Raw genomic sequence first — 19772 nt, 5'->3', positions numbered from 1 at the left:
GCTTTGCATATACTTAAAATATATCTACACATTTTCCAAAAACATAACACTTTTAGAAGGAACAGTAGTGTCATAATATCATTAAAAGTTTAGTCTAAATTAAAATTCTCCCAAAGCTTTTTTAATACAAATATTTTACATGTGAAGATGCATTCATTCAAGGTTCACATGTTTTCTTTGGCTGACTCATGACATAAATATTTTCAGATGTGTAGAAAGTAGCTTCACTCTGTTCCTTCTGGCCTGGTAAAGAGATCAGATCCTTTGAAATTTTTTTTTTTGTTTGTCTATTTGATTTTTGTTTGGGGACCTTACCCAGTTGGGCTCAGGGCTTATTTTTGCCTCTGTGCTCAGAGGTCACTCCTGGCAGTGCTTGGGGCATCACGTGAGGTGTGGGAGGATCAAACCCAGATTGACTGTGTGCACAGTACAGACCCTACCTGCTAGACCATCACTTCAGCCCTGATAGCTTGTACTCTTTCTTGAGTTTCCACATTACAGATAGTCTAGATTACTCAAATAACTCAATAATCTAAATATTCTCCTTTCCTGTAAGAATATTTGTAAGATTTCTTGTAAGATTTCTCTAGTTTCTCTTAATTGGCAGTGAGAGCTTGAGGCTCTTTTAGATTCAGATTGAAATTTTTACAGGGAAGGCTTCTAGAGTGGCTATTTGTCTATCCATCAGAAATACCATGTGTTACTTTTTTGTGCTCATTGATTGGTGAGTTTAACTTCTGGCAGTGAATCTATTATAAAGCTCTACTTCAGTCCCTCACTGGGAATGATGCTGCCAATGATGGTCATTGTGTAGTCCCATTATTTTATTAGTCAATATTCTAATTAATGCTTCTACTCCTTCTTCATTTGTTGGCATATTACTTAAAGGAAAACATTCTCTCATCTCTACTTAGTGCCCCCAAGGAGATAGTTGACACAGGCAATGGAGGATAATGGATTTTTCTTCCTTTTTTGCCAATATTCAGAGGAGTAATTTAATTATCTACCACTTTTTAAAGATAGCCAAAACTTGATACCAATTTTGATTATCATTAAGAATTCATAGTATTGCATATTTGATGGCTTTTATTTCACTGATCATTATAGTTTTTTTTATTGTTTGTTTTTAATACTGAAAGTGTGAAACTGACATTTCCTAAAGTTGAGAACTTAAAAAGGGGAGTTTTTTAAAAGTAAAAATTGCCTTAGGCACATTTAAAAGTAGGGCAATAGGGTGAGAGTTGGTTTGTCTTCTCAAGTTTTCTTTCAAGTCAGTTAAAACTTGAGTCTGGATTCACCAAGGACAAACTTCACATGTGTTCTGAGATTTTTATACCTTCTGACTAGTTAACTTTTCTCAGTAGTTTCAGACCAGTTTCTGTTTCAAACTTTTAACTCAAATCGTTGCAGATGTAGGAAATAGTATATCATAGTATATCAACTTCTTTTTCTGCTGGGAGTTAATTTCCTGGCCAGGCACAGTCAGTTAGAGATCTGTTGGGCAATGATGCTGTTTTCTGATGCTACTATATAGATGGTGAAGAACACAGCAGCACCAGAGCCTCTGAAGTGTTTATTAAAAGATCTAACTGGTGTAACCAGTGCATATTTGAAGATATTTTAGTGTGTGTCTGTAAAATGAGTTTCTTAGGAATACAGTTTATCAGCAACAAACATCAACACTGTTTCTGTTTAATTCTCTCAATAACGTTATTAGACATGAGAAGGAAAGATTACATAAAGTTAAGATCACTAACTTTTAATTTCTCAGTGATATTTATGGATAGACTATTAAAAATGTGCAGAAAACTCAATAGGCTGTTGTAGCTTAGATGGATATTTTCTCAGAACTGGTCAGTATGTCATATAGTTTATGAGGAAAATTTCAACCACTAATGATACCTTCAATGGTTTCAAAAAATGACTTTCTTGCTTTTAAAGATCTGTGTAAATCTTGTTTCATTTAGCTCACTCACATGACAAAGACATAATTGTTTGGTATTTAAATGCAGAAGAGTTTCCCAAATGGGGTTCCCCAGGGACTCTGCCACTTACTGACCTTGTGCTAACATACTGGTTTGAACTGGATTTCATGTGTTACTATTGTCTCTCCCAATGGCACATAGATTCTCTAGCTACCATAATGTTGATTCCCAGACATTTCAACTTTTTATGTGGGTCAGGAATCTTTCCTCTGCCTTCCTTCCCCTGGTGAAATAGCTTTTTTCCAAGATCAGTTTAACTGGAATGAGTATGTTTCTAACTGACCATCTTCTACACACATAAGACATATTACTATGAGAATTGCACTTCAACATCCAACTGAGGAAAAAAACTGACATCACTCTAAATAGAGATAAAATGATTTCTGTAGGCAGTAAACATTCTTCTACTTATTCCTCAGGTGCTTTAGAAACTTAGGGTTTTAGATGATTCCCCTACTCTCAACTCTATCTACAAATTTTGCTTCCAAGGAACTTTCACAGGTAACAGCATACCTGTGTCAGCAGCATGCTCCCAGGGATCCATTTGGAAACAGCTTCACTCTCTACCTGTTTTCCATAAAGCCCCCTATGGGTCATGGTGCTTGGCCTTTGGGGCTCGAATTACCATTCTTTGATGTGCTACCGGCTCTCTCCTTTCTTCCCATTCCCCACTGGCACCTCTTCACTCTCCAAGATGCAGCTGTCCACTGCGTGAGAAGGAATGATCATGGTAGGAGGGAGGCAGGCTCTCTTCTCCAGCTGACTCTGATCACACTGTTCTGGAGAATGGTCTTATCCCCTGTGATATCAAAATTGTCCCGAGTACAGTTTTTGTCTTGTAACTGCACTTCAGAAAAAGACAAGCAGACAGGTTTGAATGACTTGTTCCTGGAAAGGCCCATCTTCTACTCATGTTGCATTATACTTTTTATTGGATTTGGGGCCATATCCAGAAGTAGTCAGGGCTTACTCCTGGCTCTCGTGCTCAGGGATCACTCCTGGTGGGGCTTAGGGGTCCGTTTTCGGGTGCAGAGGATTGAACCTGGATGGGCTGTGGGCAAGGTAAGTGGCCTACCTGCTATAGTCTCTCCTGGCCTCCTTTTTTTTTTCTTTCTTTTTTTGGTAAAAAGAGTTTTAGCAACTGTGAAAAACCTACTGATTGTTCCCCATAGTAAATCAGGAATTAGGATGCAAGTTTGCCATTGCAGTTGAGGTTAAAGTTTTACTTGGGAATTTATAGAACAGAAAAAGCTTCCGGGGGAATAAGGGAGTAGAATCAAAGATCATGCATATAGAGTTGAGACAAATGACTATGATGGACATAGCTCCTTCTGAATTTCTTTCACCTGTTGATAAAGACCAAGGACATATATAATAGTTTAAAAATACTCAATTAACGAGTATCTTCAAAGAACCTAATTAATGTCAGCACGTATCACCCTTCTGTTTACTAACCTACCAGAGACTGAATTTAGTTGTGGCAGTGACAATTCTGAGTGTGAACCCTTCTCTCAGGGAGCAGCACCATTTCTCGTCTGTGCCACGTCTGGAACCACCGTGCTGGGAGCCTTTGATCCTCTGGATGAAATAGCTGACATCTGTGAGCAGCATGGTCTCTGGCTTCACGTGGATGTAAGTCCATCTGTACGTGCACATCTGTATTATGTACTTGTGAAACTCTGTAGTCTGTTGTCGGCTTTGGTGAGTGCTTTTTCATATTCTTAAAACTGGCTGTGAGTTCCCTGGCTTTTACTTAAGTGGGTCTTTCTGGTTAAGAAAAAAAGCCTGCCGTTTTGAGGCATGTTTATAAATAGATATATTTTTTAGAAATGATAAATAATTGGTTTAAAGTTCCAAGAATGTTGATTTCTGTTTTGTTTTCTGAATTCAATTTGTTTCCTGTGTTTCCATGAATGTTTTTTGACCCTTTGAAACACCCCTCTTTGAGATAGCATGGTGTAGCCTGAATTTTTAACTGTGTGGTCAAATTTTGGGGTTCTAATCTGACTCTTCTTCATTGTGATTGTAGTCTTTTGAGCCCTGGTTTCTTCAGTTGAAAAGAAAAAATGGCTCTGGAATGTGTTTTCTAGTTCTAAAATGACATGATTTTAGGCAGCCAGAAAAATGCAAAAAATCTGCATTACGTTATGTCTGGCTATAATTAAAGAAGGCTTTATCTGGATCTATCATAGATAATTATTGGAGAGGAATTTGGATAATGTATTCTTCACAATTTTCTAATTATTTGCCCTTTTTCTAATTAATTTCATAAGTCCAGGGATTGTTCATAGCAATTTTTTTTCTTAATTAAAGATAACTTTTAAAAGTCTACTTAACCAGGGTTAAAATGTTAAATTCAGCCAATTTTTAAGACTTGCTAAGTTTTTGTTTTGTTTTCTTTTTTTTTTTGGGGGGGGGGGTCACAGCCGCCTGTGCTTAGCACTTATTCTGGCTCTGAACTCAGGAATCTCTCCAGTTGGTACTCAGGAGCCCGTTATAGAGTGCCCGGGATTGAACCTGGGCTAGCTGTACAAAGGCAAGCACCTCGTATGTTGCTCTGGCCCAGTTAACCGGCCTGCCTCTCTCCCTCCCTTCCTCCCTTTTTCTTTCCCTCCCTCCCTTCCTTCATTTTTTTCCTTCCTTCCCTCCCTCCCTCCCTCCTTTTTTTGTTATATCAAGGATTAATTAATTGAATTCAACACAATAGCATAAACTTGAACATGCTACGAGAATTTAGGTACTTTTCTCTGCAAGCAAATTTTGCCTAACCTTGTCTGAAGAAAAGGGCAATTATTTTTTATTTGAATGTAACACTTGTGAGTATTTGGAGTATATACCTACATTTAATTTTATAGTTTGGGTGATTTTATGTTCTTAGAATGCAACATTTATGACATGAAGGGGAGTTTTCAGAAGCTCATGTTTTTCATTAAATATAGACTAACATTTCATAAGAGCAGCAATAATATAAAACTCACTAGTGTTACAGGTTCTATTAGTATGCCAATGGCAAGACTTCAGGTAGATTATTTGTGACTTTAAGTGGGATTGTAGTATTTGGATCTGTTCACATTTCAACTTAGATTTTATCGATTTTCATAGACTTAGAAGCATAATAATACATTATGTTCTAAAAGATAAAATAAATTGAGTACCTTTTTTGACTCTAGCAATGCAGAAAAAATAAAATACATCAGCAGTTATACTTAAAATTCTACTCTCATAAAAGAAACATCAAATATGGATTACATAGTTATGTAAAACAGAGTAACTACAGCAGTTTCTAAATTGGGAATGATATTGGGAATGATATTAAGAGATTTAAGGGGCTTGGAATTGTAATATATATGTATATTACATATATTATAGATATTTTAGATTTTCTAAAAATTAAAGACTTAATTTTGAAGGAACTGCTTTCATAGGAAAATACTTAAGCCACATGAATTATTCTGTTTGCACACAGTAGGCATCTAGTGATTCCTAGTTATATTAGGTTCGATTTAACACAATTTAATTAATTAGTTCTGACAATAAATCCTTTATGTTCACTATCCTTAAGATTGTAGGCATTGAATCTATTGAATAAAATGTATGCAGGAGCATGATATATAGTTTATTAAGAAGAACGTTCATGTAACTTATGTAGTTTATTTAATTTTTTTTTTTTTGCTTTTTTTGTGTCACACCCGGCAATACGCAGGGATTACTCCTTGCTTTGCACTCAGGAATTATTCCTGGTGGTGCTCAGGGGACCATATGGGATGCTGGGATTCGAACTTGGGTTGGCCGCGTGCAAGGCAAACGCCCTACCCGCTATGCTATGGCTCCAGCCCCAGTTTACTTAATTTTTAACATAAAAATTAACAGAGTTGGAAATTTTACCTGTCAAAATTTTTTTCTAAAAGGTATTTTAACGATCCTTTGCAGATATTAAAAAGTATTATTTATTTTCACAAAGTAATTATAATTGCTTGTTCTGGGATTCTCCCAAATCTCAACCTGCCTGCATATATGCCATTATCTATTAAATCAAAGTTGTATTTTAAAAATATTTAACATTTTTGAAATCGTGATCTAATTTTTTTGGTTACTTTGTGCAATAAAATGATGACTTTTATATTTGATTTTATCTTAAATTTGTTTAATTACAATGCATTTTTAAACAACTGAATGCAAACAACTTGGGTTCTGTTAGGTACTTTAATTTTATCTTCTACACTATTTTTCCAGACTGCCTCAGAGAACATGTCAGAGTGCTTGGCATTTTATGAATGAAAGGTTGGGGTTACTAAAAGCCTCATACTCTTGGCCAAGCTCCCTAAAATCTCTCACCCATTCTCGTTTCAACTCCCAGATAACAAACATTTTATTGAAAATCCTAAGGTTTAGACTCTGCCAGATATGTTTCCTAAACAACAAAAAAATTAATAATACTCTCTTCCTTTTTGGAAACTTCAATTTTGTTGTCAATGACCACTAATATAGTCACACTTTGTCATTCCTATATCCTATTCCCTTCTATGACACACATGGATGAAAATCATCCAATAGTTGTCTTTCTCCTTATGACTTATCCCACTTTATATGTTTCTAGTTTCCTTTCATTTTACTGCAAATGGCAAAATATTCATCTTTGGGGTGGGTATTGCTGAGTAGTGTTCCATTGTGTGAGTTTACCGTATCTTCATTATTCAGTCATCTACAGATGACTATTTTTTAATTTTTATTTTTAATTTATTATTTTATTGAATCACCATGTGGAAAGTTACAAAGCGTTCAGGTTTAAGTCTCAGTTAAACAATGCTCGAACACCCATCCCTTCACCAGTGCACATATTCCACCACCAAGAATCACAGTATACCTCCCCCCTCCCCCCCACCTCCCCAGCCCCCCACCCTGCATGTTTAACTGGTAAATTTTACTTTACTTTCACATTACTTTGATTACATTCAATATTTCAACAAAAAACTCCTATTATTGATTTGGAGTTTCTCCCCCCTAAAGTCGACCTGCTGAGAAGAAACCATTTGATAATTTGTTTTCCATTGCTGAGAATGAAGAGATATGAGGTCGAGAGGCCACACTAGCAGCCGCACAGGTTTGGATTTCTGTATTTTAGTAACTAAGTCCAGAGAAATATCTGCCAGAAATTGCATCATTGTAAGCTTGTACTTCTCAGCTACTTTATATTCCACATATGAGTGCAATCTTTCTATGCCTGTCTCTTTCTTTCTGACTCATTTCACTCAGCATGATACTTTCCATGTTGATCCACTTATATGCAAATTTCATGACTTCATGTTTTCTGACAGCTACGTAGTATTCCATTGTGTAGATAAACCAGTTTCTTTAACCAGTCATACAGATAACTATTTGAATTGTTAACATACTGCCATGTCTTGATTGTTTCCCTGCTACTACTCCCCCACTGCTCTACTATTAATTTACTAATTAAAGAGATAAGAGAAAGTAACGTAATAACCATACTACCAAACAAGTAGCAATAGTTCAATAAATGACATCAATAAGATGAAAGTTTCTCCCTCATTTAACTGATTGGTTTTATTTATTTTATTTATTTATTTGCTATTTTTTTTTTGCTTTTTGGGTCACACCCAGCGATGCTCAGGGGTTCCTCCTGGCTTTGCACTCAGGAATTGCTCCTGCCAGTGCTTGGGGGACATATAGGATGCCGGGGATCGAACCCAGGTCGGCTGCATGCAAGGCAAATGCCCTACCCACTGTGTTATCACTCTGGCCCCTTATTTACTAATTTTAAAGCTCAGGATTCAGAGTGAAAATAATAGGGCATTGACAGAGTTTTCCTTTCCTTTTCAGCTCTCTTGAGGAGCATATTTTTAAATGAGCTATTCCTAACTGCACCAAGACATTGTAAATCAATGTCTTGAAAGAATTTGTGTGATTTTAAAAACTTTGATCCAACTCACTAGCATTGGGAAAATATTTGCTGTTGAATTAAGGGAGGAGCAGATACAAAGGAAATAGGAAGGAGTGTGGGACAGGGAGTAAAAAGTATGGCTGGGTCTTATAATTCTTCTCCTCATTATCATTGGTCATTCTTATCGAGGTTGAAGAATAAGAAAAGTGAGAAAAAAAGCAGCTAAAAGTTTGGAGTATATAATGGAAAAAGGAACCTAATATATAAATCTTCTTAATGGTTGTGAAATTCGAGATCTCAAAATTCTGTTCAGGGGGGTTTTCTTTTCATTGGTGATAATGACATTGCCTACCTAGATGCCAGAGTTGTTGCCTCTGGTAGGCTAGCCTGGGTTGCACATGGTCCATGGTGACTTCTCCCTTGGGAGAGAATGCAGCAGTATGGGGACTTGACCCATAGTTATTTAGTACAAGTTATTTCTTCTACATGTGGGAATCTCTTCATGCAAATCTCTTGGATTTGTATGTGTATCACCTTTGGGAACTCCAGGGAGTTGTTGGAGATGCAGTAATGGAAAAAGGCATGGAGCTAAGGGTTTGCAAGTGAGACTTTTGGACTCATATTTTTTCTTGTTTTTATTAAGGAACTGTGATTTACAAATAATAAAGTCATTTCAGGCATATAATATTCCAACACCAATCCCAGTGTCCCTCTCCATCCACCAATGCCCCCAGGTTCCCTCCCACCTCCCACAGTCAGCCTGAAGATCCAGTCCTGCTCTGGCCCTGTAGTACTTTAAGCCCTCAGGCCATCCCAGCCATGATCAGGAGTCTTCAGGACCTCACCTTACTATTTGGAGGTCTCAAAGGTCAACCTTGAGATGTTCAGGGAGGCCTAGTGGTACAGAGGACTGAACCAGGATAGGGTATTTGCAATTTATGCACTCCAATTCCTGCACTATCTCCTTAACCAGAAATAGTTCTTGGTAAGTTGGATTTATGACCACACAGTAACTTGAAGTGTACTTTCTGTTTGCTACTTTTATGGACTCAGATTTTGGGAAACTCTAAGGATCCCATTTACTTCCTCTCTTCTACATTCATCGTGTGCATAATTTTGCCAGTTCCTTCAACATGATATTGGGATACTCCTATTTTTCTTTTAAAATCTGTAGTCAAAAGTGGAATAACCTTTATTTGCCTCCTTCACAGCTCCTTAACGTACTTATTCTCTAAAATGCTTTCCTACCTCTCAGTGCTCCATGCCTTTTAACCAAATGGACATTTCCCTAAATTACAATGATACTGTGAAAAAGAAATCATTTTGACTCCCAGGATTTGCTTTTATTACCTGTGAGACCTTGGACCATTTATCTACAATCTCTGAATTAATTTTTTTATAAAAATATCGGCATAATAATGCTATTCTCCATTCAATTTTTGTGCAATTTATGCATTTAGTTTCTGGGCCACACCTAGTGGCTGTCAGGGCTTACTCTGACTCTACACTCAGAGATCACTCCTGGTGATGGTGGGGATTGAAATGGGTCATCCACATGCAAGGCAATATCTTCTTCCTGCTATATTATGACTCGTGCCCAAGTTTTTGTATAATTTGAATAACTGCATAGAGTCTTCAATATAACCCAAGCTAATCTCTTCCTTTTTCCCCCTCTCTCAACCATCTTTTATTTTCCTACACATTAAAACTTAGAAGCCCACTCAATTTAAGGAACAAAATTGACTTTCAGATTTTTTTATTGATTCTTCCTCCCTCTCCACCAGATCTATTGACTTTCATCTCCTTTTTCTCATCTTCCCTTCCCTTTTCTCATATTTACCTCTCCAATGAATAGTGGAAGTCTCAATTATTTTTTTTCTCACTGTCAAATTTCTTATTTTTATCTATTTCTCAAAACTGTTTAGTTTTTACTCACATTAATTGGATCCATTAAAGCCTAGCCTATTTTAGTAATCTGAGGATGTTTGTATTCTGGCCTCTTTATCCCATTTACTATATAGACCTCATATATTATATAGGATGCCATCATTAGCCTGTATCTTTTTCTAGCATTCACACATTTTGTATATTGAAAGGTCAACATATAAAAAATATCTAGCTTAGATAATGTTCAAAAGGATATGGACTATGTAATTTGGACCTCTTTTATAGTCCAGATGCAACTCAAATAGTTACTACACCAATTTCTTTATGGTATGTAAAGTTAAATCCTAGAAGCCAATGAAAATCCATCTATTGTGATGAGTTTCTAATCATCTAAGTGTTTGGTTGCCAGATTTTCCTTTAGTACAAATTGATCGACATCAAGCCAACACAATATACCAAATAAGAGAGATTGACATTTTCACTTAGGTATATAACAGTGAACTGGTAAACAAATGACATTGGAATTCTATTATTTTGGCTTATGTTCCTATCTCAACAGGCTTCGTGGGGTGGCTCGGCTTTGATGTCAAGGAAATATCGCAAGCTTCTGCATGGTATCCACAGGTAAGTATAGTTTGTGTTTATTTCATAACCATGTTTATTTCAGCAAAATAATCTCCTCAAGATGTGGCCCCCTTAGATGATAGGTTGAAAATAGCAAAAAGTCTAAATAATTGATTTGTTTTTAAAATACAATTTCTCAATTACTTAAATAGGAAATCCCTATAGAACACGGACTGTTGGATGAGTGTTGAATTGTAGATGTTAGCGATGGTCTACTTCCTGCCAGCTGAAACTAATTGAGTCCTGCGCCCATCTTGTTCTGTGTTTAACTTCATAGAGCAGACTCTGTGGCCTGGAACCCACACAAGATGCTTATGGCTGGAATTCAGTGCTGTGCTCTCCTTGTTAAAGACAAATCTGTGAGTTTTTTTGTTTGTCTTTTGGGTATTGAGAGATGTTCATTAACCAAGTTTTCGGAGAACCCAGTTTTGCTTACATTTTGGTATCCTGGGCCAGATGTAAAACTCTTTGGTAAAATGCTGATGGCATCAAAAGAAAAGCTACATGAATCCAGATAAAAGATCTAGTGTTTATGCACAGGTAATTTTGTGGATTTAATTTTGGTAGAGCATAATCTCCTTAGTTACAGAAAAATGATCTCTCTCACCCTCATTTGGATTATATTTCGAAACTCAGCTTTCAACATTGCCAAGGTTTTTTTCTCCTTGATTAAGTCTGGGATTTAAGTTATCTTGAAACTTCTGCTTGTTGAGAAAGTGGAACAGATGTATGTCATACATTAAATTGAATGCTTAATATGCTTAGCTAGGGCTTAACAGCCCATTTATACAGGAAGATGTTAGTTCTGGGTTGAGCCTTGAACATTGATTTATTAGGCCTGTTTCAAGTGGTTGGAACTTAGTTGCTGCTTTTTTTTTTTTTTGAACATTGAAAGAGTTGGAAACTTGTCTGTATCACTGTGAAGCAAGTGGGAGAAGAGTTGTTGAGGGTCATCTTAGCTGAAGGTATAAACCTGGTGTTTTCCATGAGTTAAATAAGGATCCTCGTGGGAAGTGGCCCAGGCTGGGAAGTGCTACTTCATTCTTAGAAATGCCTCCTCAAGATCTGTGTACAGCATGTGGGTGATCTTTCTCAGCCATCTGTTTACATTTTTCTCCCCTCAGGGGACTCCCTTTGCCAATGCTAAAGTCATTTTCTCTTTTTAAGGAATTTTATTTCAAATGGAAAGCATATTTAAAATTTAAAATTTAGTCTCTTACGTACAGATAGTTACAACTTTTTCAAAAATTGTGATATTTGTATGTCAGGGTCTTGAGTCTTGTGGAATGAACATTCCATTGGAAGCTATGAACAGATTCTGCTTGGGTACTTATAGCTTCTCTCAGAATATTAATGTATTTATTATTGTATTATTAAGTTAACCTGGGACTGAGTCCTCCAAGGCTGCTTGAATCGGGACTGGGCCTACTCTACCCAGATTCCCCATTTCCCAGTAGCTAGGAGGTCACACCCAGGGACTGCCCCCGCGCCATGTAATCCTGTCAACGGCCAGCATCCAGAGACTTAAAAGCCAGCTCCTGGAAGTGCGTGGCCACTTTGTGGCCACTCGATATCTTATAGACTACTTCTCCCTCTGGGAGAACCTGGCAAACTACTGGGAGTTTCCTGCCCACATGGGAGAGTCTGACGAGGTCCCCACGGTGTATTAATATGACAAAACCAGTAACAAGCTGGGTCTCATTCCTCTGACCCTGAAAGAGCCTCCAATACAGCATCTTTGGAAGGATGAGTAGAGAGAGGCTTCTAAAATCTCAGGGCTTAGACGAATGGAGATGTTACTGAGACCACTTGAGAAATGTGACGATCAGCGGGATGATGATGATGATGAAGTTAACCATAGTCAATTGTTTTAAATAACATTTAACTTTTGGGGTCTGGGGGTGGGGTTATATTAGGTGTTGCTTAAGGCTTATTACTGTCTCTTTACTCATTGGATCACACCTGGTAGGGTTTGGGTACCATGTGTGGTCCCTAGGTATTGAATCTCTGTCAGCCATGACCAAGGCAAGTGTCTTTCCCACTGTACTTTTTTTCTTTTTGGGTTACACCCGGTGATGCACAGGGGTTACTCCTGGCTTTGCACTCAAGAATTACTCCTGGCGGTGCTCAGGGGACCATATGGGATGCTGGGAATCAAACCCGGGTCGGCTGCGTGCAAGGCAAACACCTTACTCATTGCGCTGTAGCTCCAGCCCTTCCCACTGTACTGTTTTCCAGCACCTGAGCATTTTTTCAAGTTCTTTAATCAAGGTTTGAAGGTTGTTATATTAAAAGTTATTTAAAATTGTTATATTATTTGTACAGAACCCATCATTATAAATTAGGGTATGACAGGCTTCAGCGTAAGCTAGGTTTTCCTTCTTGATAGAAGGACAGATATCAGTCAAACCTGATTATGTGCCTGATATTTTTGTGTGTGTCCCAATATTTATTTTAAATGCTGTTTTTCCCTGTTCATCCTATCTGTATGACATCTTTATCTATTGATGCGATGTTCTCAGGAGTGGAAAATTTAAACCAAAAATTTTATGAGTACTCTTTTATATGATTTACTGGGTTTTATATATTTTTCTGTTTGAATGATAATGTTTTATCCAAGAATTGCCTTAAATGTATGTACTTACAGCAATTTAAAATTTTCTGCATCATATAATTCAGTAACAAAGGTTAAAGTTACATATTTTAAAAAGAATTTATTCCTCTCTCTCAATAATATCCTTATCTGCTCACATGGCAGGAATTAAGAAGTTAAGAAAATCACATTTATTGAACAAAGATTTGAACACCTTCGAAATTGCCTATTTTTTGAAGAAAAACTGTTTTCAAATTAACTAGAATGGATCACTAAACTATGAGATGAGATTTGACATTCAGCTTAAGGACATTTTTACTGGCAGTTTTCTGTCTCTTACCTAGTTGCCGCCTCTATTATTCTCTTTCATATTTTTTCATTGGTCTATTTAATCAACCAATTCAAATTTCCTATGTATGCCATGTACTATGCTGATTCTGTGCTTCTAAAGTGGACACATTTAATAAAGCTAGAGAGTTCGTAATGTCACAGAGAAGACAATAGGGAAAAAGCACATGTTTAATTTTATTGGCATTTTGATAAATTCAGTGAAGACTATATCAGATACTATTAATCATGTATTTGTTCAGTCATTTCAAACCTCTCTCTTTTCTATATTCTGTACTCACCATTCTTCTGGGCAGCTCAGTACCATAGAACCCAGATATTTCCAATATGATGTCAGATAAATGCTATAGAGTTCTTGAGGAATTTTTAACTTTCTGCTAAAGGTAATATATACAAGAGAACATTCTGCCTCCCATTCCTAGCGTGAATACAGTTGAGTCAAAACAGTACACATGGACTTCTGGCAGCTACTTCTTTTTATTTATTTATTTATTTATTTATTTATTTATTTATTTATTTATTTATTTATTTATTACTAGTGAATCACTAGTAATAAATGAGTTACAGTTACAAACTATGAGCTTTCATGTTTGCATTTTGTTTATATCCCTCCACCAGTGCCCAGTCCCCTCCACCAGTGTTCCCAGCATCCCTCCCACCCTCCCACCCCATTCCCTCCACTCCACTCTATCTCTGTGGCAGGGCATTCCCTTTTGATCTCTCTCTTCTTTGGGTGCTGTGGTTTGCAACAGAGGCACTGCGTGGCCATCATGTTTGGTCATATTCTATTTTCAGTGTGCATCTCCCATCCCGTGCGTGTTCTCAACCACATTTTACCTGGTGTTCCCTTCTCTATGTGAGCTTCTGGCAGCTACTTTTTTAAAAAACTATAAGACAATAATCCTAAATTGAAAAGTGAACATGGTCAGTAAGACAATCAAAGAGAAAAGTTTTGGTCTCAGATAATGATTCTGAAATTTTCTACCAATCTTTGAACTTCCTGCTTCCAACTCATGAGGACATGGGCTGGTTAAATGTTCTTACAACTGAAACTTAGTTACCGGATAATCTGCTTCTTGTATAGCCCATAACACAACTATCTGATACAGAGAACAAACAACATGGTACTCTGATAACATGAAGCAGGAATAACTAAGATGGAAGAAACAGCATAGGTATCTTTTTATTTTAGAAACCGGAAGAAGCCTATTGTTGCATAGGTACAGAGAACAATGTTAAGAAAAGCACGAAGACAAAAAGACTAGGTAGTGGACAGAGCATGTAGAGGCCTAGAAATCATTTTAAAGACTTTAGGTTTGATTCTCAGAACAACAGGAAACTTTTAGACTAGGAAGTAATCTGAAATTAGTTTCACTTAACAATGGGAGTTGAAAGAGAGGCAGTAGCATGATTGACTTCCTTATTACTGATAAAACTATAAGTATGTTGTTCTGGTCCAGGAGATGCAGATGCTGCCAGGAAAGATTGAGAGTGGCAAATCTTGAGTTTTACATTTGACTGTCATAGATTTGAGATTCCTATGAGATAATCAAGTGAGGATGTCATCTAGGCATCCAATGCTAGAGAAAAGGGGCCTTGCTGGAAGACTATGATTGAGAATTATTGACATGTTGATGAAATTTGAGGTCTTGAGAGTGAATTGTATTAATTTGGGAGAAACTTTGGAGTGATAAGAGAAAAAGGTGTGCAACTGAACCCAGAGGAAGCTGAGTGGAAAAAATTATATGGAGTAGCAGTGAAAATTAAGGTAGCATTCCCAGGAAGGCAGCAGGATGACTGGAAGAGAGAATCATGGGAAGAATTATGAGTGTAAATTACTTTCATCCTTCCTGTGGGACCTTTAAAGTTATTTCTTTAAGAAAGAGCTTCCAGGCCTGGAGCAATAGCACAGCGGGTAGGGCGTTTGCCTTGCACGCAGCCGACCCGAGTTTGATTCCAAGCATCCCATATGGTCCCTCGAGCACCACTAGGAGTAATTCCTGAGTGCATGAGCCAGGAGTAACCCCTGTGCATCACCAGGTGTGACCCAAAAACCAAAGAAAAAAAAAGAAAGAAAGAGCTTAGCCTGGTAAACTGATGCCTCCTCATTACTCTTCTCCTACCATTCCTCTGAAATACTCTTTAATATTTGTAATTATGACTTCTCATGTGATACCTTTTGTTCCCAATAGAATATAAACTGTATGAGGATTGTGGCTATGTCATTCAATTCACCACCATATCCCCAGTATTTAGCAATTGTTCACTAAAAAAAAAAAAAGAAAAAAAAGATTCACTATAAAATTAGTGATTAAACACATTAAAAATCCTCAACTGTATCTGCCTTTATTAGGAGTCTTCCATTTTCTTCCACCTCCCTGATTATTTCTTTTGAGAGGGCTGAGATAACAGTGATTACAATTATAGTGGTGAGCCTTATTGCCTAGGTCCTAACAAAAGGCTCAAGTATGCCTCCAGCAGTAATTGATGAATAGTGATTTTAATTTGGACTTACTTCTGCAATTAATGTAAGGGGGATAACTCTAGTTAAAAGAAAGCAAATTGCTTAGTGAAAATACTTCTGTTAAGGGAAAAACTAATTCCCTAATTTGTACCCTCAAAGCCTTGATATTCACAGTGCTGTTTTTCTGATTGACTTGGCTTGTGGTGTTTGCATGTTTAATTCCCTGTATTAGGAAAGAGGACTGTTTCAGAAATAAGGCAGGGTTGTTGCTCTCAAAGTGAGACCATTGCTAACTCTTTTTGCAGGATACAGACAAAAAGAAAATCAGGGCTTGATTATAGATAGGTTGATTTCAGATGTAAATGCTGAAAATACAGGGATGCTTTGGTATCAAAGGAAGTTTTGATACTTTGATCTAAAATAAAAGTCTTAAGAGCCAGTTGTATAGATGAAGAAAAGTCTCAATATTGGCTTTTTGATTTTTAGTGTTTATTAGGACATTTCTTCAAAAAGCTTGACAGATGAATATGAAATATATGTATGAATACATATATGATAAATTTTAGTACATATAATTTAATGATGTGCAGGACCTGGGCCTAAGATCTCTAAGCCTGCTTGAATCAGGACTGGGCCTCTTCTGCCCAGATCCCCCATTTTCCGGTAGTTAGGCAGTCACACCCAGAAACTGCCGCCAGCGCTGTGTAATCCCATTAACAGCCAACATCCAGAGACTATAAAACCAAGTTTTAGTGACATCTTATAGCCTAGTTTTCCCTCTCAGAGAACCTGGCAAGCTAACAAGAACTTCCTGCCTCCACTGGAGAGCCTGGCAAGCTCCCTGTGGCGTATTCATATGCCAAATACAGTAACAATGATTGGTCTCATTCTCCTGACCCTGAAAGAGCCTCTAATGTGGTACCATTGGGAAGGACGAGTAAAAAGAGGCTGCTAAAATCTCAAGGTTAGGACGAATGGAGACGTTACTGGGCCTGCTCGAGCAAATTGATGATCAACGGGATGATGGTGATAGTGATAGTGAATTTAATGATGTCCCTTAATATATTTTCTTGTAAATATATTCATTTAAATGCATATACACATAGCTCATCTAAATATATGACATTTAGTTTATATACAAATATGCAAATACACAGATATATAAATATTTTAATGTATTTTGCTTTCCACTGCTTGTTTTTATTTTTTTAACAAAATTATAAGCATTTTTCCAGTTCTATATAATTTAATACATTTAAAATATGCATTATATTATTTTGATAGAGTCATGATTATCTTTCACAGTGATTTTTAGTACAGTTTTCCTGATCTGTCCCCCCAAAAATTGCCTACTTTCTCAGTAGACTGTATTTGTGTGTGTTTGATAACTTTTGTCATAATGACGTTTCTAGTGCTGCCAATTTTGATAGACAGAATGTTTATTCTCCCCACTTAAATCCACACACATAACCAATTTTACTCTAATTTTATTGGTATATCCACTGTTCCTTCCCAGGAATCTTTATATATTAATATTCATGTGCGTTTCTAGGTGGGTTAGGTTTCAGTCATGAGGTCTTGTAGGTATCTTTGCCATTCTTTCTCTTTAATATTCACTTGAGAAAAGGCTCAGAATGTCATCACAGTTTTTCTTTAGGAGGAGTAGCAGGAAGAAGAGGAATAATAAATTCATTCTGTACTTATTCACTGAAGATAGACTATAAGTTTGACTCTGTGATGCCAAGAAAATTTCTTAATATTTTTTCCAATGTGGCTTCTCAAGAGAAAATGAAGAATTCATACCGTAATCACACACCTGAGAAACGTATCTTTCTTTCTATTTTAAATGATAATTGATATTGCAAATGACACCTATTGTATACAATTTTTAAAAATTATGCAAGAGAAAGAAAGAAGGAGCAAAAAAATAGGTGCATCCGAGAAACTACTGCAGGGAAACATTTGTTTTTGTGAGGGTTTCTTTTATGGCTGCTGTTTTTTCTTAATAAAGTTTCCATGGATGTGCCTTTAGGTGCTTTGAAAATATTAAATAATCTTATCATAAAAGACTTTTCCTCTCATGCCAGAGAATATTCACTGCCGTACACACTTAAATTATACATTTCTTTGGAATAACAAGCTCTGAGCTACTATAGAAGAGAAAATAGGGGGAAGATAGGTGTTTAAAACTGATTTGAGAAAAGAAGCATTTGACTTATAGGGAAGACATCAATCTCTTTTGCTTGCTGCTGCCAAAATTATTCTCCATATCTTGGATGGTTTTGCTTGAGCTGAGAAAGTTTTTTGTTGACTTTTGAGGAGGGTTGAGGATTGCATAAAACTGGCAGAACTCATCACATTTATGTGTGGTAAGTAGCTCTTTTAGAAATTTTCTCTTATTTAAAAAGCATAAATTCCTTTTCATTTAATGAAAATTATAAACAATTTCCTTTTCATTTTGTATAATGAAAAGGAATCTTTGGCAATATGTGTGTATATGTAGCACATTTTTAAAACTCTGCAGGGTATTATGAATCATAAAAATCACCTCTGTGCTGTCTGCTCTTCTTCATTAGATAACAGAATACAGCAATTAAGTTTAGAGTACAAAATCCATTCACTATTTCCTTGCTTTGCAAACTAGCCAGTAAAACTGTGTTTTAGGAGCTATAGATATATTATAAGCATTTAGGTGCTTGATCTCTGGTAGTGCCTATGGTCCCCTGAACACTGACAGGAATGATCTCTAAGTACAGATCTAGTAGTAAGCCCAAAGCAGAGTTGGGTGTGACCCCCCAAAAAAACAAAATGAATTGGGTTTTAGAATATATTTATTTTCACTATAAGTATCACTAATTTATTTGAAGAGAATATAATTCAGTTCAGATTCATATTGATACTTCTTATTACAGTAAGAAATATGTACACCTTAGTTCAAGAGACATGCCACTGAAAACCATATTTATACCACTTGATATAAATTAACTAGTTAGCAATAGACATAAATGGGCACAAGACTTGGGAGACCATCCCAGGCCTGTTGTAAAGTTCTCTGAATCATTGTACATAGTGTGCTACTGATGATAGAAGGGGAATTTGTTCATTGCTATAATTACTCCATTTAGCACAATGCTTGGAAAGCAACAAATACTCAATAAAATGTTTCCTAAATTCACCTGAACTTGGATTTCTTTATAGTATGATCAAATGGTAATATGTTCTACATTTGTTACCTACTATACAAATCAGTGAAATATTTGTTATCATGGACTGGAGCGATAGCACAGCAGGTAGGGCATTTGTCTTGCATGTGGCCGACCCAGGTTTGATTCCTCTATCCCTATTGGAGAGCCTGGCAAGCTACTGAGAGTATACCACCCACACGGCAGAGGCTGGCAAGCTACCCGTAGCGTATTCAATATGCCAAAAGCAGTAACAACAAATCTCACAATGGAGACGTTACTGGTGCTTGCTTGAGCAAATCGATGAACAGGACGGACGAGAGTGCTGCGACAGTGCTACAGTGCATTTGTCATCATCGCCTGACCCCATTCAAATCTCAAGAGTGTTCATTCTTGGTGTTAAGTAGGCATCTTTTTGGAGTTGTGTATAAATGGTCACGTTCATTGGTTTTATGTACCAATTACCTTTGTGTGTTCATGTTGACACTTTAAAAATGTCTTTAAGTTACATCAATCTTGGGCCTTTTCTTTACATGTTTCAGAGGCCAATATTGGCCTCTGCCAATGAGCCTCATGCTTTTCTCTTTCAGAAATCATGTCTTTCCCCCTAGCAACTTATTTTTATTTTAGTGTCTAATGCCTAATGACCCTATTCTTCATCGTAGATTTGACAAATGGGAGAGACACTTGTTCCTCAAAGGGTTCTTGGTTGTCTCTTGACCCCCTCTACTAAACAGGATGACATTCACAGTCTGTTAGTTTGCTGGTTGTGGCTGTTTGTAATGTT

At 36.8% G+C, this 19772-nt stretch overlaps 1 protein-coding gene across 2 annotated transcripts in view; it reads left to right on the top strand.

Moving 5' to 3' along the window:
* Window positions 1-19772, top strand: part of GADL1 (glutamate decarboxylase like 1) — a 199127-nt gene that overhangs the window by 53299 nt on the left and 126056 nt on the right. For both annotated transcript variants that reach the window (XM_004603847.2, XM_055135746.1), the window contains 3 exons: window positions 3501-3617; window positions 10334-10398; window positions 10676-10757. In XM_004603847.2, the coding sequence (XP_004603904.1) occupies window positions 3501-3617; window positions 10334-10398; window positions 10676-10757 (264 nt within the window). The remainder of the gene's footprint in view (window positions 1-3500; window positions 3618-10333; window positions 10399-10675; window positions 10758-19772) is intronic.

This window comes from Sorex araneus, chromosome 4, assembly GCF_027595985.1.
Source record: "Sorex araneus isolate mSorAra2 chromosome 4, mSorAra2.pri, whole genome shotgun sequence".
NCBI lineage: Eukaryota > Metazoa > Chordata > Mammalia > Eulipotyphla > Soricidae > Sorex > Sorex araneus.
The sequence above is the reverse complement of the archived record's forward strand: the minus strand, read 5'-3'. Positions and strand labels throughout refer to the sequence as shown.